The following is a 21865-nucleotide window of genomic DNA, read 5'->3' as shown; positions in this document are numbered from 1 at the left end:
CCACATTCAGTGTGTGTGTGTGTGTGTGTGAGTTTTCAAGGCCTTTGTGTGAGGGAGGAAAAACAATCGCAATACAGCATTTATTTTGACCCATATATATTTCACAGCAAGTCGGGAAGTGTTCTCGATGACCGGCAGGGCACTTCAGATTGCATTTGCTGTTAAGAACCAGAGGGGAGTAGGAAATATCACGCTATATACAGTATGTCCTGGGATACTCTCCAAGGTAAGTGTTTTGGATCTCTGTGCGACTAAGTGTGTGCACCATCGACCTATTTGTGCACGCAGGATGGGGTTACAAATAAGACAGGGAGGGTATATTCATACCTCCACTGATAAACAACACACAGGCTGCGCCTCCAGCAAACATGGTGGTTCAAGGCAACAGAGAAGAAAGGAAACACTGAGACTCTCTGCCGGGAACCTTGTGGGCTTCTGGAAGAACAAAACTGCACCAGATCAGACCAGGCAGAACCTGAAACCCTTGGCACCGATCGCAGCAGACATCATCAGAGCATAGAGGAGCAGCTGCTGCATAGACCACCACAGTAAACAACTGCAGACGACAGCGAGGGATAGTGGGAAAAGCTGAGGTTGTCTGAAATCCGACTAAAACAAAGGAGAGAAGTCATGCCAGGCTCAGGTGGAGCAGAGTGAGTGAAACAGCTGCATGTGTACTTACACATGCATCTTTAAATAAGCTGTATAATTTATCACAGAAATGATAATTTACATTTTTGATCCAATTTATATTTTTGTGTCATTAAACCAACACTGCATTTACATTTTTGTAAATCCATTTTAGATTCAGCTCAAAACTATTGATGAACTAACATGTTATTGGTATGTTTACAGACTTGTATAGTTGCTACGTGCATAGCCAAAGGGAGTCTAAATACAGCTCAGTGTCACATGGGGAAACCAGAGCTACAAGTGAGAGGGTCATAATGTGTTGTCTTGTTTGGAAGCCCAAAGGGAGAAGATTTCTCCACTGCCATCCTGAGGCAGAAACAGAGGCCTAACAGACTCATTGTGGACGAGGCTCTCAATGAAGACAGCAGCATTGTCAGCCTGTCGCAGGTCTGTGTGTGTGGGGTCTGTGTAAGGTGTAAAAGTGCTGTAGTAATCTATGTATTTCTTATGAGGTGTGTGTCTGTGTATTACTCATGGTGTGGGGACATTTTTCTGTTTCTACAGTGATATTTTGGGGACAAAATGGAAGTCCCCATAATGTAAATAATACAATTTTAGGGTGAGGACTTGCTTTAAGGTATGGCTATGGGTAGACCTAGGTTTAGGTTAGGGTAAGGGTTTAGGCAAGTAGTCGTTACAGTTATGGCAAGTCTCCAGGAAAGGAATGTAATTCTATGTGATGACCTCGGAAGTAATGAAAACACTAATGTGTGTGTGTGTGTCTCCCCACCAGAAAAAGACGGAGGAGCTGCAGCTCTTCCGGGGGGACACGGTGGTGCTGAGAGGGAAGAAGCGGCGTGAGACGGTGTGCATCGTCTTGACTGATGACACATGTGGGTTAGAACGAATCCGCATGACGCGTGTGACACGCAACAACCTGCGCGTCCGGCTGGGTGATGTCATCAGGTAGACTGCACACCATGTTTCTTTGCATGGCACGTGAGGTTTGGAGAAACTTTACATGAAATAATCAGGAGTAAGCCATGGCTTGCTGTGTGTGTGTGCGTGCGTGTGTGTGTGTGTGTGTTTTATCACAGTGTCCAGTCCTGCCCTGATATCAAGTATGGGAAGAAGATCCATGTCCTCCCTATAGATGACACCATTGAGGGCCTGACCGGAAACATCTTTGATGTTTTCCTAAAACCGTACTTTCTGGAGGCTTACAGGCCCATACATAAAGGTACTGCAGCACTTCTGCTGCTGATCACAACACAGTCAAATGGCCCTGCCCATAACTTGATCGTGTAAAATCTCATCCCGTAGGGCGGCTCATATATCAACTTGTTTGTTGTTCAACAGCACAAAGCGTCAATTCATATCTTCGCCCCACTGTCATCCAGAACTCAATTAGATGCTCCCATTTGTTAAAAGCCTTTTGCATGTGTTGCCACTTGCCAGATGACATCTTCTTGGTGAGGGGGAGCATGCGGGCGGTGGAGTTCAAGGTGGTGGAGACTGACCCCAGCCCTCACTGCATCGTCGCCCCGGACACAGTCATCTACTGTGAGGGAGAGCCAATCAAAAGAGAGGTCTGCCATATGGAGTTATGCCGTCACTGTGTGTCAACCATAGACTGTACAGTATATAAAATAAGTGTCAACACGCGGAGGCCACTTTAGGCGGACACTGAGCTAGTAGCAGGAAGAACTCCAGATGTAGCAAGAATTCTGGAAATGTTCTGTAATTATCGCAATCACTTCCTTGTGTCCCAGCTCAATACAATAATACTAGTTACTCAAAATATACACTGACAACTCATTAAATTGCCTATTATGGTTGTATGGTTGCAAGTGCAATAGGATGATTAGAAGCAATGAAATAACTTATAGCATGCTCTCCAGGCCTTAAACAGGCTGTTGAAACTGGGCAGGATGAATCCATGGATGCTTGCCATTGACGTGCAACAATGCCATAGCGATGCTGCAGCATAAACTTAAATCAAATCACCAAAGCAATCCAGTTTGAGTGATTTTATGTAACCTTTTCGGCATTAGGAACAGGACAATTTCACATTCACAGGCGAAAATATACTCGACCACATCTGACTCTGGCTTATTTCCCTGTGACAGGACGAGGAGGAGAGCCTCAATGACATCGGCTATGACGACATAGGAGGCTGTCGCAAGCAACTGGCCCAGATCAAAGAGATGGTGGAGCTTCCTCTCAGGCACCCCGGCCTCTTCAAGGCTATAGGAGTCAAGGTGACGTGCATACACAAACAACAACAACAACAACAACAACCTGATAACAACCACTCTGCTTCCTTTTATGACGGTGTGTTCCTCTCTCTCTCTCTCTCTCTCTCTCTCTCTCAAATTCAATTCAAATTCAAAATTGGCTTTATTGGCATGAAAGTAAAAAAAAAAAAAGCAATATTGCCAAAGCAAAACATCAAATAAATCCAAATATTCAAACAATATTCAAACAATACACAATATGTGTCAAAATAAAACAATATACAATATGAACGATATATACATCTGTATGAATATTATATAGTGTGTGTGTGTGTGTGTGTGTGTGTGTGTGTGTGTGTGTGTGTGTGTGTGTGTGCCTCAATCATTCACTGTCCCTCAGGTTGTGGCATGTAAATACATACTGGGCAGCAAGATGTGCCCGGTCTCCTTCTCCGAGGAGTATTTTTAATTTGGAGAGGTCGTTCAGCTCTTTGAAATCTTGTACTAAAGAGCTGAACTTGTTCAAATACAATTGTCTTGTGTCATTTAATTTTGTACATTGTAGGAGAAAGTGCATCTCTGTCTCAACCTCACCTGTCGAACAGTGACCACATTTTCTGTTTTCTTTTGGTTGCCATGATTATTTGTGTCTTCCTGTTTCAATTGCCAGTTTGTGGTCACTGAGTCTGTACTTGGTTAGGATCTGTCTCTGCTTTCTATCTCTGACAGTAGAGAGATATTCTGCTAATTCATCATTTCTTTTAAGGGCGGGATTTCAAACTTACAATTCAAATATTTTTTAACACTACCTCTGCACTGATCTGCCTTGCAATGTACTTATATTTTTATATTGTAATTCTTAAATCTGACCGTGTATATATATATATTTTTATTTTTATTTAATTCTTAATCACTAACTGACTGATTGCACCATTTCTTCCATCTCTTGAATTGTTGTTGTGTATTCGTTTTTGTCCATTTGTAATATTGTTTACTGAACAGTATTTTTAATGTTTTAGTTTTTAGTGAATGTTGTACTTGGAGAGCAAATGGTTGCCGAAGTCAAATTCCTAGTTTGTTTACGCAAACCTGGCCCATGAAGCTGATTCTGATTCTGATAACAGATTCCAATGTACTTTGGCTTTTAGTTGTTTCTTCCCAATGGTCCAGATAGGTTTCTTTACATTGTGCTATAATTTGCTTTACTCTGATTACTGTTTGGAGAGCAGTGTTGTTGTGAGGCTGGTCAGAGTGTGTCTGAGAGGGGGCAGTTAGCCTCAGTACCAACTGACATAGGGGACTCTTTTCTGGACTCAGCTCTTGGGTTTGGAGGGCTTTGGGGTGGAGGGTGTCTCTGGGGCTGGATTTTAGGTGGTTAAAAAAGTTGAGCGTTCTCTTTTGAATGTTAATTATAAGTGGGTATCTGCCTAATTCTGCTCTACATGCATTTGTTGGTGTGTTTCTGTGTACATGTAAAATGTATCTGCAGAATTCTGCATGTAGAGATTCTGTTGGATGTTTGTCCCAACGGGTATAGCTCTGATGACTGAGTGGACCCCATACTTCACTACCGTACAGCGCAATGGGCTGGATGACACTATCAAATATTTTAAGCCAGATTTTTATTGGAATTTGGAAATCATAAAATGTTCTCTTAATTGCAAATAGAGCTCTTCAAGCTTTTTCTTTTAGTGCATTCACTGCCATGTTGAAACTCCCTGATGCTGTTATGGTTATACCAAGGTAGGTATAACTCATACTGTGTTCAATGACATGATTATTAATAGTAAAATTATGTTTGTTCTCATGACACCTGGGGCGTTTTTGAAAGATCATGATGTTGGTTTTCTTCATGTTTACTGCCATGGCCCAGTTCTGACAGTACTGTTCTACTACGTCTAACTGTTGCTGTAGTCCTTGTTCAGTAGGAGACAGTAGAACAAGGTCATCAGCGTAAAACAAGGACTTCACCTCTCTATCTAGGAGGGAGAGGCCAGGAGCAGCACATTGATCTAACTCAACAGCCAGTTCATTTATATATATATTAAATAAAGTCAGACTTAGATTGCAACCCTGCCGAACGCCTCTTCTCTGGGGGAAGAATTCTGTTTGTTTATCTCCAATTTTGACAGCACACATGTTTTCCAAATACATGGATTTTACCAGATCAAAGGTTTTGCCACCTATACCACAATTTAAGAGTCTGTAATAGAGCCCTTTATGCCAAATAGAATCAAAAGCTTTCTTAAAATCAATGAAGCAAAATAATATTTTTCCATTTTTCGTTTGTTGTACGTGTTTGTTAATTAAAGTGTGAAGCGTATATACATGGTCAGTGGTGCGGTGTTTTGGGAGGAAGCCAATCTGACTTTTACTTAGTATTGACTGTTCCTCAAGGAAATCTATTATTCTTTTATTAATAATACTACAGAATAGTTTCCCTAGACAGCTGCTAACACAGATGCCACAATAGTTATTAGGGTCCGATTTGTCCCCACTGAATGAATGGGGGAAATGAGCCCTTTGCACCAGATGTTGGGAAAACATCCTGCCCGTAATATTACATTGAACAAATGCAACACTGCACCCTGCATCTCTGGGGTGCTGCTTTTGAGCATTTCATTTTGAATGCTGTCTGGACCACAAGCTTTCCTTGGCTTCAGACATTTTGTCTGTGTTGTTAATTCATCCAAAGTAATATCGAAATCAAGGGGGTTTTGATTGTCTTTTAATTGTTTCTTCTAATATTTGGAGTTTTTCTTTTATAATACATTGATCCGAATTGATTTGATTGATTGGTATGTCTTTGTACAGATTTTCTAAACGTGATCTCCAGATGTCACCGTTTTGGATTGGTAATGTCTGCTGTTGCTTTGGGTTGAACTTGTTCCACATATCCAGAATTGATTTTGGTCAATGGCATTCTCAATATCTTGAAGTTTCATGTGGGTATAATTTTGTTTTTTAATCCTAATTGTATATTTATATTTATTTAAAATTTCATTGTATCTAATGCGCAAGGCTGGGTTGTTTGGTTGGCGATGTTTCTGATTTGCTATTTTTCTCAGCTCATTTCTGATTGTTTTGCATTCTTGATCAAACCATTTGTCAGTATTTTGCCTTTCAACAGGTCTCCGTTTTTGCTTTATGAGGTCAGCCCTAATAGCTGCCTTATGAAATATCATATTGATATCGTCAATGGCCTTGTTTACACCATCTCTGGAAGGGATATACTGATTTTGATTACAGTCCCCTCCATAAGTATCGGAACAGTGAGGCCAATTCCTTTATTTTTGCTGTAGACTGGAAACATTTGGGTTTGACACCAAAATATTAATATGAGACAATAGATCAACATTTCAGCTTTCATTTCTAGGTATTCACATCTGGATCTGATACACAACAGAGAAGATAGCATTATTTGTAAAGGAACACCACATTTTTAGGTGAGCAAAAGTATTGGAACAGATAGACTTAAAATAAATTAAAGTGAATAAGACTTAATATTTTGTTGCAAAGCCTTCGCTTGCAACAACTGCATCAAGCCTGTGACCCATTGACATCACAAAACTTTTGAATCCTCCTTTTTGATGCTTTTCCAGGCTTTCACCGCAGCCTTATTCAGTTGTTGTTTGTTTAGTCTCTTCAGTCTCCTCTTTAGCAGGTAAAATGCTTGCTCTATAGGGTTTAAGTCTGGAGATTGACTTGACCAGTCTAAAACCTTCCCTTTTTAACTCTGATTAACTCCTTTGTTGTTTTTGCAGTGTGTTTTGGGTCATTATCTTGCTGCATTATGAAGGATCTTCCAATCAGTTTGGTTGCATCTTTCTTTAAATTGGCAGACAAAATGTTTGTGTAAACTTCTGAGTTCATTTAGCTGTTGCCATCATGTGTTACATCATCAATGAAGATTAATGAGCCCATCCGAGAAGAAGCCATGCAAGCCCAAGCCATGACATTGCCTCCACCGTGTTTCACAGATGAGCTTGTATGCTTGGGGTCATGAGTAGATCCTTTCTTTCTCCAAACTTTAGCCTTTCCATCACTTTGGTAAAGGTTCATCTTGACAACAACACAGTAACACATGATGGCAGCAGCTAAATGAACTTAGAAGTATACAGAAACATTCTGTCTGCCAATTTAAAGAAAGATGCAACCAAACTGATTGGAAGATCCTTCATCATGCAGCAAGGTAATGACCCTAAAAAACTGCAAAAACAACAAAGGAATTCATCAGGGGCAAGAAATGGAAAGTTTTAGACTGGCCAAGTCAATCTCCAGACTTAAACCCTATAGAGCATACATTTTACCTGCTAAAGAGGAGACTGAAGGGAGTAACCCCCCAAAACAAACAGCAACTGAATGAGGCTGCGGTAAAGGCCTGGAAAAGCATCACAAAAGAAGAATGCAAAAGTTTTGTTATGTCAATGGGTCACAGGCTTGATGCAGTTATTGCAAGTGAAGGATTTGCAACAAAATATTAAGTCTTATTCACTTTAATTTATCTTAAGTCTATCTGTTCCAATACTTTTGCTCACCTAAAAATGTGGTGTTCCTTTACAAAAAATGCTATCTTCTCAGTTGTGTATCAGATCCAGATGTAATACCTGGAAATGAAAGCTTAAATGTTGATCTATTGTCTCATATTCATATTTTGGTGTCAAACCCAAATGTTTCCAGTCTACAGCAAAAATAAAGGAATTGGCCTCACCGTTCCAATACTTATAGAGGGGACTGTACATATTGCTAGGTTATTCATCAGATCAGGAGAGTTCAAAACATTAATGAATTTGTCTCCACTGTCTGGGGCCCATCTGTAATTACGATTTAATTTAAACAGCTTACTGGTTTCTATTTTTGTGTCGCTAATTTGACCTGACAATTTAAGGAACACATTAATTTGATTGTGGTCTGAAAGGGGGGATTGCTGTCTGACAGTGAATGCACTGATAGTTGAGGGGTCCATGTCATTGATTGCATAGTCTACTACACTAGACCCAAGAGCTGAGGAGTATGTGAACCTACCTAAAAGTCCCCTCTGAACCGACCATTAACTATGTACAGGCCTAAGGCCCGACAGAGATGCACTATCTCCCTGCCACTTGGATTTAATAGTGGGTCAAGGTTATTCCGACGGGGGATCGTTGGTGTGGTAAAAACTCTCTCTCTCTCTCCCTCCCTCCTCTCTCTCTCTCTCTCTCTCTCTCTCTCTCTCTCTCTCTCTCTCTCTCTCTCAGCCCCCCAGAGGAATCCTGCTGTACGGCCCTGCAGGTACAGGGAAGACTCTGGTGGCCCGGGCTGTGGCCAACGAAACAGGGGCCTTCTTCTTCCTTATCAATGGTGAGGCTTTACTTTTGTGTTCAGCAGTGATGCCGGTAATGCGTTACTTAGTTACTTAGTAACGCGTTACCAGCATCGGACCTCTTTTTTCAGTAACGAGTAATCTAACGCGTTACTATCTCAAAACCAGTAATCAGATTAAAGTTACTCATCAAAGTCACTGTGCGTTACTTTTTCTGTCATTTTCCTTAGTGAAACATTTTACATAAATGCACAAATGACTGTGTCTCTAAACGCTCCAACTGCTCCAACCGCTCCTCTCGTCTTTTTGGTAGTGCCCCTCGTCTCTGACATGCAGCGTGTGTGTGCCTGTGTGTGTGTGTCTGTGTGTGTGCAGTAGCATTACGGCCGAGTCTAAGCTGAACTGTGGCGCAAAACAAACGTTCCCCCCCCTCCCCCCATGAAATATAGCGTCTGCTATGGGGATATTTAGGATTCGGGTACGGTGACGTTGAAGAGATAGAAGTGTTTAAAACTTGGAAACTTATAGTCACGTGGCGACCGGTGGCCGCACACACCCAGTCTATCAACACATGAGACATCGTAGAGAAAAGTCAAATTAATGCATGAGAGTGAATTACATTAAGTTTAAAGACTCTGCTACTGTCTTTGCACTTTGGAGGAATGCATTTATTTTCATGGGGGGAAAAAGGTTTTTTTTTATTACATTTTTCAAACCATAATTTTTATTATTTTGAAAACAGTATGCCTATAGGCTACTAGCCTACAAGCTTTATTTTATATATTTTCAATGATTCTTAATATGTGCATGTTTTAAATTGAGATATATGGGTTTCAAAACCTGCAAAGTAACGTTTAAAGTAACTTGTAATCTAACTTAGTTACTTTTAACATCAAGTAATCAGTAAAGTAACTAAGTTACTATTTCAAGGAGTAACTAGTAATCAGTAATCGGATTACTTTTCCAAAGTAACTGTGGCAACACTGGTGTTCAGTGACACAGAGACGAAAAAGCTAATTCTGCAATTTCAAAGTGAAAGAAACTTTGAGAATAACCAGAGTTATTACACGAATACAGTTAGAGTTCTCTCTTTTTCCAATTATTTATAGATATGTTGTGTTTTACATGCTTTGAATTTTTCTTTGAAGGGCCTGAAATCATGAGTAAGCTGGCGGGAGAGTCAGAGAGCAACCTAAGAAAGGCTTTTGAGGAGGCAGAGAAAAATGCTCCGGCCATCATCTTTATTGATGAACTTGATTCCATTGCTCCCAAGAGAGAGAAGGTAAACAATAGGGAACAAGAACAAAATGTCTGTTTTTGCAGTATAAGGTCAATGTAACACACTTTGTGTGTGTGTGTGTGTGTGTGTGTGTGTGTGTGTGTGTGTGTGTGTGTGTGTGTGTGTGTGTGTGTGTGTGTGTGTGTGTGTGTGTGTGTGTGTGTGTGTGTGTGTGTGTGTGCAGACCCATGGTGAAGTGGAGAGGCGTATAGTCTCCCAGCTCCTGACCCTGATGGATGGCCTGAAGCAAAGAGCTCACGTGGTGGTCATGGCAGCCACAAACCGGCCAAACAGCATTGACCCTGCTCTGAGACGCTTTGGTCAGGACAGTCACACACACACACACAGTACATGAACATGTACATGTACACATACACGTACATCTACAAGTATGATGGTGTCTCTCTCCAGGCAGGTTTGACCGGGAGATTGACATTGGAATCCCTGATTCCACCGGCAGACTGGAGATCCTGCAGATTCACACCAAAAACATGAAACTGGCTGACGACGTTGACCTGGAAAGGGTGGGAAGTTATTTATAAATTAAAGACGAAACAATTAGTTAATCTGTAACTATATTGGTAATTAATTAACTATACAGTATTTGTTCAGGTAGAGGTTTTGATGCTTCTCTTGGTCTTGTGTGATATTCGATTTCTTTACATAGACTATACAGTGGTAGCATGGTCCTCGTTATGACGTCATAAAGCAAGAGAATCTGACTGGGGTTTTTGAACACAGGTTTTCAGAAAGGTGTAGGTGGAGGAAACGAGAGAGGAGTGGTTTTTCCACATACTCTGGGACTCTCTAAATACACCGGGAACCCATATTATTATTGTCGATAAACCACCAAAAAGTGCATTTTGCATTATAGGTGACCTTTGATAAATAAACATTAATGTCCCTGACTTATTTTACGTACCTCAGATCGGTAAAGAGACCCACGGTCACGTTGGCGCCGACATGGCTGCTCTGTGCTCCGAAGCTGCTCTGCAAACCATTCGCAAGAAGTTGATCCTCATAGATATGGAAGACGAATCCATCGATGCTGACCTGCTCAACTCACTGGCTGTCTCCATGGACGACTTTGAAGTAAACAAACACACACACACACACACACACACACACACACACACACACACACACACACACACACACACACACACACACACACACACACACACACACACACACACACACACACACATGTACACAAACAAATACATGGAGACCTTTTGCTCTTCCCGGCAGTTTGGGGGCACAATAGTCCCTCCTTTCCCTGACACCCTCCTGTACTCCCTCAGTGGGCGCTGAGTCAGAGCAACCCATCAGCTCTGAGGGAGACCGTGGCAGAGGTGCCTAATGTGACCTGGCAGGACATCGGTGGGCTGGAAGAGGTCAAGAGAGAACTGCAAGAACTCGTCCAGGTGGATGAAAAAGCACACGCACACACACACACATTACGCACATACCCACATAGACAAGTGCCATCATCAATCCTTCTGTCTCGGTCTCACTCTCTTCAGTACCCCGTCGAGTATCCGGAAAAGTTCCTGAAGTTTGGCATGACTCCCTCTCGGGGAGTGCTGTTCTACGGCCCTCCAGGCTGTGGGAAAACCTTGCTGGCTAAGGCCATCGCTAACGAGTGCCAGGCAAACTTTATCTCCATCAAAGGACCTGAGATGCTCACCATGTGGTTTGGAGAATCAGAGGCCAATGTCAGAGACGTGTTTGATAAGGTGAGAGAGCAGAGAAAGTGTGGAATACTGAATATAAGACATGGGAAGATAGACGTTTAGGATATGTTTTATGTGCAAAGCGCTATGCAGATGAGTGTGTTATTTCTTCTATCTTTCACACTGTAACTTGGCTGACCCGCAGGCCAGACAGGCGGCGCCCTGCATCTTGTTTTTCGACGAGTTAGACTCCATCGCCAAATCCAGGGGAGGTGGAGCTGGGGATGCAGGGGGTGCCGCTGACAGAGTCATCAACCAGATCCTCACAGAGATGGACGGCATGTCTGACAAGAAGAATGTTTTCATCATTGGGGCCACTAACAGGTCCCTGTGTGGGAAATTGTATTGTGATTGTGGTCTGAGAGAGAGAGAGAGAGGTCAGTGCACTGACTTTCCCTGTCTGTCCATCTCCCTTTCTTTGCTGCTGTCGACACACCAGACCAGACATCATAGACGCTGCCATCCTGCGGCCGGGACGTTTAGATCAGCTCATCTACATCCCACTCCCAGACAAGGCGTCGCGCAAATCAATCCTAAACGCCAACCTGCGCAAGTCCCCTATCGCACGTGTAAGTGATACACCCACTATTAGAAATGAATTCCCATGTCAATGTTGCTTTGTCCCTTTTATAATGTAGATGACAATTCAGATGTACAATGTATTTAGGTATCACACAAGTACACATTCTGCTTCCTGTAGGATGTGGACCTGGAATACCTGTCAGGCATCACAGAGGGTTTCTCCGGCGCTGACCTGACAGAGATCTGCCAGAGAGCCTGTAAACTGGCTATACGTGAGGCCATCGAGGCCGAGATCAAGGCTGAGCGTCAGAGGCAGAACAGACCAGGCGTCCCCATGGTCAGACTGGCAGGCTGCTATTACACGCACACACAAACAAACACACACACAAACAAACACATAAACACACAAACCACAAACACACACACACACACACACACACACACACACAGTGTATTGTTTGACACATGGTCTTCATAGTATTTTTCCACCGTCTACAGGATGAGGACTTTGATCCAGTCCCAGAGATCAGGAAGGATCACTTTGAAGAGGCGATGAGGTTTGCCCGTCGCTCTGTCAGTGACAACGACATCCGCAAATATGAAATGTTTTCTCAAACTCTGCAGCAGAGCCGAGGTTTTGGAAACTTCAGGTACATACGGGGGCCAGGACAGTCAATATACAGTACACTTTGTTGATACATTTCAGACTCACTTATTTTTTTCCTTCACCACTAAGGTTCCCGTCCGCTTCTGATGCCCGGTCTGGAAGTCAGGGGTCAGGCTCTGGCTCGGGGTCAGGGAGGCCCAACCTGTTCAGAGAGGAGGGGGGAGATGATGATCTATATCAGTGACAAACACCGTATAGAGATTCTCCTCTTTAACTGCTGTGGTTGGCTAAACATGGATGAATGGAAGCTGAAGAAGAATGGTAGTCGAAATGGAGTGATACAAAGGGAAACAATAGCAATGATAATTACAAGGAATATTTTAAAACACAGGATACAATATGAATCAAACAAGAAATCTGATGAGAGAAAATACCGAATGTAGCTATTTATTGAATTGTTTTGAAGTAAGAACACAAACACTTGGCACTGAGGCAAAGCTCAGGGTGTTCACACACTGTCATCTGTTTGCACTATAACGATTATTGAGTCGTGTGTATGTGTGAGTTTAAAATGTGATAAATAAATGTAATTGTATTCCTCTATAATCACTGTGACGTGCATATTTTTGTATAGGTATCATTTGAGTGAAAGAAGTCTTTCCATTTAGCTGCTTTAGTTTCAATTTCCAGGTAGTGTAGCCTACATGCTGGCTAACTGTGATGGATTACTGGTCCACTTGAATAAAACAGAGCCATGCTAATGATATTGCTGAGAAATTTGCTTTTCAAAGGCCTTTTTTAATGAGCACAAATGTACATGCATCATGTACGCACAATAAAAAAAAAATTAACAATTAGGGTGGGGGACATGATTTGAAATAGTCTTTAATACATGATAGAACTGTGAATTTGATCCATCAATTAACACAAAAATATATATTTCCCTCATAAATATATATATATTACGTCATATCCACTCATGTGCAGATACTTTTATTTGCTGAAGCATTATATGTAACAAAAAACAATCAACAGTGTATCAAGGGCTGTGGCCTCTGAGTGTTTGGTACAGGGCCCTGGTGCAGTTGCCCCCTTGGTACCCAGCCTCGCCAGAACAAATAAGTAGATAAGTAATGCCTCGTTTCCACCGAGTAGAGCGGAGCGGTTCGGTCTGGGTAGTTTGGCTTTTCATTTGTCAAAAGTTGGGTAGGGTACAGTTTAAGCGCACCTAACCGCTCTGAGCCGCTCCTAATCTCAGTACTCCTCCCTAGGGGTACTAGGGTACTAGCCGCCTGAAAGGGTGCCTAAAAGGCGGAGCTACACACTGCTGTCATTTGACTGGTCGAAAGAATCATTTCCGCCATGTGTAGTCCTCTCGGCAAGAGTGAAGAGAGTCTTGTGTTTTGGCGAAAATGTGAGCACAGCACTGTTTATTGTGTGGTTTTTTTCCTCGTCAATAAATTAATCAGTTGGCTACACTGTGTCCCACTGCTAGTCACGTAGCTGCCGTAGCCAGCACTGTTCGCTCACTGTCTCTATGAGTTGCACCGAGCCGTCTCTGTGCTCACAACAACACGGGGGAATAAATAAAGAAGCGGCTGGTTTGACCAAGCAAAAACGAGAGACCGCTGGCTTGACCACAGTTGTTCCACAGCCCGATAGTTTGACCCACATTCTGGCGGCGGCTATCGCACTCCAGCCTATACCCCGCCCTAACAATAAGGGTAGGGTCGGCGGTGGAAACACCACCAAGATTCTTAAAAGTGAGCTGTCCCGTGTGAGAATAATTTAAATTTTATAGTAGTGTGCTTTTTAAACTTATACACTTTTGTATGTTTAGTAACTTCACATGCATTCACTATTTGTAACTGCACATAACAAAACTGTATATGCAGAGGCAGGCAGTTTCAGTAGATACTTTGCCCAAGGTCAGGGGAGAACTATTTGTGTGGGATGAGCCAGCACATGACAGCCGGCCTAGCAACGACCCCGCACCCTCCCTTCACCTCTCTTATGAGCACTCTCTTAGTAAAACATGAAATGTATCTTATGAAGACCAGCAAGAAGAAGACGTCATCGGCCAGCCTCTAACACATAGTCAACCAATCAGAAATAATGTATTTGTTTCCATATAACACTATGTCCCACCATTTTGTCTTCAGTCTTACTGGGGATGTTTTTTGAGAATCCAGTAAGCTCCATGTAGGCCTACATGTTTCTGCTCACTCAATTTAGATAATAAATCTTTAAGCTTTGAAATAAATCTTCTACTTGTTTTTCCTTCTTCAACTCTGGTTAAAAGAACACGGTAGAATTTTATTTCTAACACCCGCTCTGAGCCGCTCCGACCCGACCCGCTCTACTCGGTGGAAACGAGGCATAAGAAGGCTAAGTAACTTTATTTATAGCACCTTTCATGAGCATGGAGTCACAAATGGCTTCATACAGGCAAAAGCATAAAAATTATACACAACACAGTGACAAATGATACAAACTGAAGTATAGCCTACTAAGACATAAAACGCAATTAAAAGCTAAAACTAAGAATTACGAGATAAACCACTGTAAAAAGTAGAGTAATAATGCCTCGTTTCCACTGAGTAGAGCGGGTCGGAGCGGAGCGGCTCAGAGCGGGACAGCTCGCTTTTAAGAATCTCGTGGTGTTTCCACCGCCAAAACCAACTGATTCATTTAATGACGTGGAAAAACACCATACAATAAACAGTGCTGCGCTCACATTTTCGCCAAAACACAAGACTCTCTTCACTCTTGTCGAGGTGACTACACACGGCGGAAATGATTATTTCGACCAATAAACGGACGGCATGCGTAGCTCCGCCTTTTCGGCACCCTTTCAGGCGGCTGGTAGGCTACCCCATAGACATAATAATGTTATTATGTCTATGGGCTACCCCAACGGAGGAGTACCGAAATTAGGAGCAGCCGAGCGGTTAGGTGCGCTTAAACCGTACCCTACCCAATTTTTGGCAAATGAAAATCCAAACTACCTGGACCGAACAGCTCTACTCGGTGGAAACGAGGCATAAGAGTAAAAGAGAGAAGCAACATAGGCCTACTAAAGCAAGAATATCTTGAGCTGCTTTTTGGATTTTTCCACAGAAAATAGCCAGCATATATTTCATATTGAGCTGAACTGAAACGCTTGTATGGTTTATATTATTTTATATAACTAAATCAGAAGTTAAGTCATCATTACCAACATTATTAGACACATGGGCTGTGTCTTGATTCAGAGACCACGCACTTGGTAGGACGCAGTCTCGCGGTCTATGAAGGCTATAGCCTATGAAGGCCGATTTTAAGGCCAACGAGCCTTTTTAAATGAGACGGTCTCCGCAGCATAGACATTATAAAGGATAGACCCCCGCATTGGGCGTTGAGCGCGAGAAATGCGGGCGCCATCTTGGACCGGTCACACGTTCCACTCAGTGTAGTCTGTTTGGCAGGTGCAATGAACTGTCAGCGCATGTAATTAATCATATCTCATTAAATACCAAACTCTGATTTCACGCCGTTTTCTTTGCTGCAAAGATCATACATGTAGCTAAGATACAGGGCACAAGTTTCGACGTGTTTTAATATTCATAGTGGGCTTAACAGTCATAGAAGATTCTGATATGATATAGGCTAAGTAACCAGACGTCCGAGTCACACACTTCGTCCGGGAGGAGATTGAAACGGAGGATGTGTTTCTGCTTGGGGAACATATTGAGGAGACACAGTTTGGCATCGACAACCACCATTCCGACTTGTTGTCATTGGTGTCTGTCTTTCACAAATTAAGGCTGCACCACATTGCCAAACTCGCCTCGCTTGAATTTCTCTTCAGAGTAAAATGCGATTGTAAGGATGGTTAACTTTATTTTATGCATTTGAGTATTATTGTTTGCTGTTGTTGTTTGATTTTCCCTTAATTTAATACTTTTGATTGCTGTGGTTTTGTATTGAATGTGTTTTTAAATGTACCGCGCTGCAAGGCACGCATTGATTTCCTGTCTGTGTCTGAGGAACTCGAGTCTAGACTGAACTTGGTATTCCCCCCCTTAGTATAGAACATTGGACAACCAAGAAGACTTTGCTTTTAAATAATCCCGTCCTCTTTTAAGAGGCAATTGCCTAACAAGCTTGTGTTTTAAATTAGAGAAATAAAACTTTCCTTTATAATGTCTATGCTCCGCAGGTCTCCGTTTACGAGCATTTCCGGTTCACGTAACAAGCCGTTACCTTGCGTGACGACTCGCCGCTCCTGTGCTGCCTAGCAACCCTGATTGCTGCCAACAGAGACAGCCCTGTCAACGGAGGAAAAAAGAAAAAGAAGTTGCCTACCAGACGAAAAGAAAAAAAAGTACAAGAAAAAAAGAAAGGAAGATAAAAGTTAAGAAGATGGAGTAACACGTTGCTGTTTTGTTATTTTTTATTTTATTTTATGCCATCTCTGAAAAAAACGCAATGAATCTTGGGATATGTTGGGCCACGAAGGATACATCTGATGCAGCCTTCAAAACCGTGAAACGAAGGCTGCATTTCACGACCGCATATGAGGAGACTTGCAAGGAGCCTTGCAAACGGGACAGCCTTTGTGCGCCGCTATGACGCAATCGGTCTTCAAATGCAGCCTTCGTAGGCTGCAATACCCATGCAATACCTGAATCAAGACAGCCATTATCAACAGCTGCCCCCTGCCAGCGGAACCTTTGTAAAGGAAAGAGGGGTGGTGTTTCGCTGTAGCACCGCTCAGCTGTTTATTTCCTGTCAGAAGCGGAAATAGAGGCAGGGGGCTTGTGGAGGTGACCGAATGGTAGATAGGAGAAACTCTTTGGAAATATTAGCTTAGCGCGTAGCCTAAGCAAACAGAACATATTACTTTTAGCTAGCGGTGTTTCAACCTCGTCGGTGCCATGGGAGCTCACCTGGTTAGACGGTACGTCACCGAGACAGACACCGAGCCGGACCCGGCGAGGAAGCGCGACATCGACCCCCAGATCGGCTTCGACGTGAGGAAAGAGAGAGGTTTGTCTGCAGCCTGGAGAAGCGCATTACTGCATCCTGCCATGCGATCTGAATCTGAAACTGATCTCCCTATCAGCCCTGCTAGTCCAACTTTTCAAACTTTAGCCTTACTAGCTTTGTGCTAAGGGCAGTAATGATACAATGGTTAGCTTAGCGGCTAACAGCTGTAAGTGGAGTTCAGAGGAAAGTGAACTGCTGCCCTTTGGCCTGTTCCTGTCCGGGGCCAACCTGCTTCTCCCAGAAAACAACCCACATCATTCTGTTTCACAAGAAATACGAAAACATTAAATTTAACTCAGACCTAATTTAAAACCGAAAATTAAACTCTGACCTTCTCAACTAGGCCTTCTTCCAATACTTGAGGTGAACCCGGATTTAATAGGATACCAGAACAATACCAAATCCTGTGTTTATGCTTCATAAGCAATGAACACTTTGCATAAATGTACTGCCTATCAATGGTGGAGGAAGTATTCAGACCCTTTACTTAAAGGTGCACTGTTCAGTTTTAGAAGGGGTTTGTTTACATTTGCTATGCAGAGCCTGCAGTTAGTTTACAAAACGTATTTAGAGTCAGTTACTGCGGCAACATACGCCGTGGGTGGTTAGACCTACCCTGAGTTTGTTTTCACTTTACGCTGCAGCTCCGACTGAAGAAAGAGTGTCACTGTCATACGCGTCCCTGTACAGTTTGAAGCAAAATCACTCCATAGAAATCTCCATCGGGATGTTTTTATCATTTCCTGATGATTTTACGTTTGACCGATCATTTATCTGATCAGTAGCCTTGTTCTCAGCCCTCGGTCCGTTCATATAGGCGGCCACCTTACACATCGTGACATGCTCTACATTCAGATTAATAAACCTAATTGTATTGTATGCTTTTTAACGTCTGTGCCACTGAACAGATTTATGTCAGGTGGATTCATGTAACGCTGCGGCTGCACGCGATTGTTACTGTTCACTTGTGCGATCCTAAAGTCACAGACGAGCCTCGTTAAATAGCCTAATATGAATATAAAAATGATATAATAATTTAAATTGTGATCACTTGAGGAAAATGGATCTGGTAATAAATCAATCAGGCTCTTCAATGGAAACTGTCACCTTATGTGTCAGACGTTAATGTCTTTCACTCCCCATTTAAAAGAAGCGACAGTCTGTTTACTGCACAGTGGGCTATTAGGCTATAGCTTCCCAACATATTATACAGCGAATATAAAACACTGTCAGAAATGCTGTGCCGCGCCAGCTTTATTACTTTACTGCTGATATGCGTAACTTTTTAAAATAGACTATGGCATCTCATACGGAAGCGAAATGATTGCTCTGTTTTTTTCTGAATTGCCGAGGAGATTAGATCAGAGTTATGTGACAATATCCCAGTTAATTCTTCTCCATAGGCTACCATAAACTCATTCGTTAATATTTCTAACTCCAGTGGGAGTAGCGGAGAAGTTTTTTTTTTGTGGAGAAGTGGGAGGATCACGCATTTGTTTCTTCTGTTTCCATGGTGAATCATGTTATCAGCGATCCATTGACGATGGCTTTTATGCACACGCTCCACCCAGAGTGAACACGCTCAGAGTTGATTGACCCAACGCTGATCCACTGTTCTGAAACCGAAAACCCAGAGTTACTCGTCAACCCTGCGTTCTGAGTTGACCAACTCAGAGCGCAGGATTAAACTCAGAGTATGTAAAACCAGCTACCTGAAACAGGCCTCTGGGATCCAATGTCCCTGAGAGTAAAGTTTATTTATACAGTTATGAGAATATACTTGATACAATTAACTTCTCGCATACCAAAAGTTACATAGTGCACCATCCAGGTAAAGACTGTTCTATTACCGGTTTTGGATTATTATTACTCAATGCATTAATGTGAAAACAGGTTTTGTAGTGATGTGAGGAGGAGCACGGTTTGTAAGGGACTACAAATTAATTTTATTTTCATTGTGAGTAAGTATATATTTATTTATTCATAAATTGATAGGTTGGTTGGTAAAAATAAAAATAATTTAAAGGAAAAGCAGCAAATACTCAACTTTGAGAAGCTTGAAACGTTGCATTTTTGTTATTTTGAAATATTTGCACAGTACAAATGACTTTTTTGTATTATCAAAATATTCAATACAAAATAACATTTGTCAATTAAAATGATCTAATTGTTCATCTCTGTGCTTGTAGGCCTATATACAGTCGCCTAATATACAACATTTTATAAACACTAAAATCTTTATTTGTGTCTTTTGGTAATATATTGATTCCTTGCGGGGATAGACCCAAATAATGTCTTAGTATTTGTTTAGAGGAGTTAAAACATCTAGAAATTTCTCAGATTAGTATGTATTGTTGAAGAATATGCCGAGCCTTCATCCTGTACACGACTTACCTTACAGATAATACATCCACGTCCATATGGTAACATCAGACATTTTTATCCCTTTGCCAGAGATGATAGCAAGCCAGGAGCAGATGAACTTGGCCCAGCTGCCTTTGGAGCAGAGGGACTACTGTGCTCACCACCTCCTGACACTCATGAAGTGCAAGAGGGACAACTGGCCCAACTTCCTGGCCTGCAAGCACGAGAGGCACGACTGGGACTACTGCCAACACCAGGAGTAAGTGTTTAAATGTGCTCAGTAAGTAGCTGAGACATCAAGAGGTTTGGTTTATCATTATTTTGTGGGACTGACTCTCCAAGACCAGATTCTTTCTAATACCCACTTAATTAGCATGACTGTATGCAAGTCCATGTGTTATGTGTAGCCTGTAACATGTTAGTTTTCCACTAAAACTGTCCCTGCGTTCCAAATAGCATACTCTTTATTTTTTCTATTCTACATACTACATCCGACGATACAAATAATCTAGTTAGGATGCAGAAGGCATACTATTGGGACATACTTTTACTTATTTATTTCATCATAACATTGCGCCTTGATCTTGCCTCTTGCTTTTATATCCATCGCTTCCCCGTTTGTTTTCATATGTCATATGTTCATACGTCACTTCAGGTTCGCACTGGATTATGGGTCAGAATCGCCCAAATAGAATGCTGTTTTCAACACAAAAAATCGTGGCCGGATGTAGTAGACATCCGGGTCTTTCTAACCATCCTAAATTTGGCCACACGAATCGGGACATACTAAATCTTTTTTCTACTATACTAAATAGTAGAAAATATGCAATTAGGAAGGCAGGGTGTGACTTTCCTAAAAAAAAACTTAGTAATAACTTGTAATGGCACCTTGCAGTATATTCAAGATTTCGCTATTTCAGTTGAACACCTTTAACTTTTATCTTGTCAAAGATTTGATATCAACTCTTTACCTTGTTTTTGTGTTTGCAGCTATGTGATGCGTATGAAGGAGTACGAGAGAGAGAGAAGACTCCAGCTGAGGAAGAAGAGGATCGAGTCTCAGCCAGAAGCTGCATGATCAGTACATCCTTTGGTCCTTCTTCTTCTCCTCTGTATATATGTGCTTCTGTCCACAATAAACAATATTGTTTAAGCTCTACAACCCTCAGCCTTATTAATGACAAAAACCGTTGTAGGCCCTTCTAATCTAATTAGCAAAGCACTTATTCTTTGCAGATTGTATTTAAAAACACCAACTCCTTTCTTCAGATTTTTTTTTTTTACCCCAAAATAGATAAACTACCTTTTATGAATGTTTGACTGAAGGTTCATACAAATTGAATTTACATTTTTTACATACAGTGCTGCTCAACATTTTGTGAACCCCTTGAGCATTTTGGAATTTTATTCAGTTTAACCATTAATTATACATTTTTTTCAATACCAGTATTTTTTATATGAAATAACATTTTTTTATCATTTCAAAAGTTTTTTTTTCTGTAAATCAATTGTTAAAACAGATAAAAAATTATTTGCCGACTTTTGTATGTGCAAAAGTTTGTGAACCCTGAGCTGCATTGCTTAAATGGAGCAGGTTAACACAATCGGGTGGGCCAAATTGTGTGATGAAATGGACCAATGTAATGAGAGATCTTTAGGGAAGAAATTGGCAGCACTAGATAAAACATAGATAAAACCAGGTCAGTTTAGGCCCACCAAAGTGAACCCATACAGGTCAGACACCTAAAAGGGAAAGAAAATCTCAGAGGATCTCAGGAATAGAGTTTTGATGTTGCATATTTGTCTGGGGACAGCTATAAATTAATTAAAAAAAAGTTTGAGCTCCATCGGTCCTTGAGGCAAATTATCTACAAATGGAGAGCTTTAAGAGTGACTGAACATCTGTTTAGAAGTGGACTTCCTTCAAAAATACCCACAAGCGCTACAAGAAAAGTGATTTTTTTGGTAAAGGCCAACCCAAACATTACATCTGTAGATATGCAGACCATTTGCCACCACCGTTCTTCACTTGGGAGATGGTTCTCTTGGTGGTAGGCAGAGTTGCGTTTTAGCACAAACATGGCGGTTTTGGTTATGACCAAACAGTTACATTTTGGACTAAAGGCCTTTGCACACCGGGCGCGTTTTATTCGT

At 41.7% G+C, this 21865-nt stretch overlaps 2 protein-coding genes across 2 annotated transcripts; both read left to right on the top strand.

Moving 5' to 3' along the window:
- The first annotated feature begins 368 nt into the window (after positions 1 to 368).
- LOC307251554 (transitional endoplasmic reticulum ATPase) lies at positions 369 to 12802 on the top strand. Its single transcript, XM_080028922.1, has 18 exons — positions 369 to 653; positions 969 to 1080; positions 1427 to 1599; positions 1731 to 1873; positions 2092 to 2222; positions 2763 to 2894; positions 8108 to 8210; positions 9321 to 9454; positions 9636 to 9771; positions 9863 to 9975; positions 10379 to 10543; positions 10756 to 10878; positions 10978 to 11190; positions 11333 to 11511; positions 11627 to 11756; positions 11888 to 12046; positions 12208 to 12359; positions 12446 to 12802. The coding sequence occupies exons 1-18, from the start codon at positions 631 to 633 to the stop codon at positions 12558 to 12560; spliced, it is 2436 nt and encodes an 811-aa protein (XP_079885048.1). The 5' UTR covers positions 369 to 630; the 3' UTR covers positions 12561 to 12802.
- A 4271-nt stretch (positions 12803 to 17073) lies between these two features.
- On the top strand, positions 17074 to 21542 carry ndufb7 (NADH:ubiquinone oxidoreductase subunit B7). The gene is made up of 3 exons (XM_080029149.1): positions 17074 to 17347; positions 19802 to 19970; positions 20702 to 21542. The coding sequence occupies exons 1-3, from the start codon at positions 17236 to 17238 to the stop codon at positions 20787 to 20789; spliced, it is 369 nt and encodes a 122-aa protein (XP_079885275.1). The 5' UTR covers positions 17074 to 17235; the 3' UTR covers positions 20790 to 21542.
- Positions 21543 to 21865: the final 323 nt, after the last annotated feature.

Source organism: Ammodytes marinus (genome assembly GCF_949987685.1).
Source record: "Ammodytes marinus genome assembly, chromosome: 6".
Taxonomy (NCBI): Eukaryota; Metazoa; Chordata; class Actinopteri; order Uranoscopiformes; family Ammodytidae; genus Ammodytes; species Ammodytes marinus.
The sequence above is the reverse complement of the archived record's forward strand: the minus strand, read 5'-3'. Positions and strand labels throughout refer to the sequence as shown.

What these genes read in the sequence shown, in the direction of transcription:
- ndufb7 (XM_080029149.1), top strand. Translation starts at nt 17,236, where the DNA reads ATGGGAGCTCACCTGGTTAGACGGTACGTCACCGAGACAGACACCGAG. An exon ending in CGACGTGAGGAAAGAGAGAG is followed by an intron (nt 17,348 to 19,801) that starts GTTTGTCTGCAG and finishes TCCCTTTGCCAG; the next exon opens with AGATGATAGCAAGCCAGGAG. An exon ending in GACTACTGCCAACACCAGGA is followed by an intron (nt 19,971 to 20,701) that starts GTAAGTGTTTAA and finishes TTGTGTTTGCAG; the next exon opens with CTATGTGATGCGTATGAAGG.
- LOC307251554 (XM_080028922.1), top strand. Translation starts at nt 631, where the DNA reads ATGCCAGGCTCAGGTGGAGCAGA. An exon ending in CCCTGCTCTGAGACGCTTTG is followed by an intron (nt 9,772 to 9,862) that starts GTCAGGACAGTC and finishes GTCTCTCTCCAG; the next exon opens with GCAGGTTTGACCGGGAGATT. An exon ending in TCTCCATGGACGACTTTGAA is followed by an intron (nt 10,544 to 10,755) that starts GTAAACAAACAC and finishes GTACTCCCTCAG; the next exon opens with TGGGCGCTGAGTCAGAGCAA.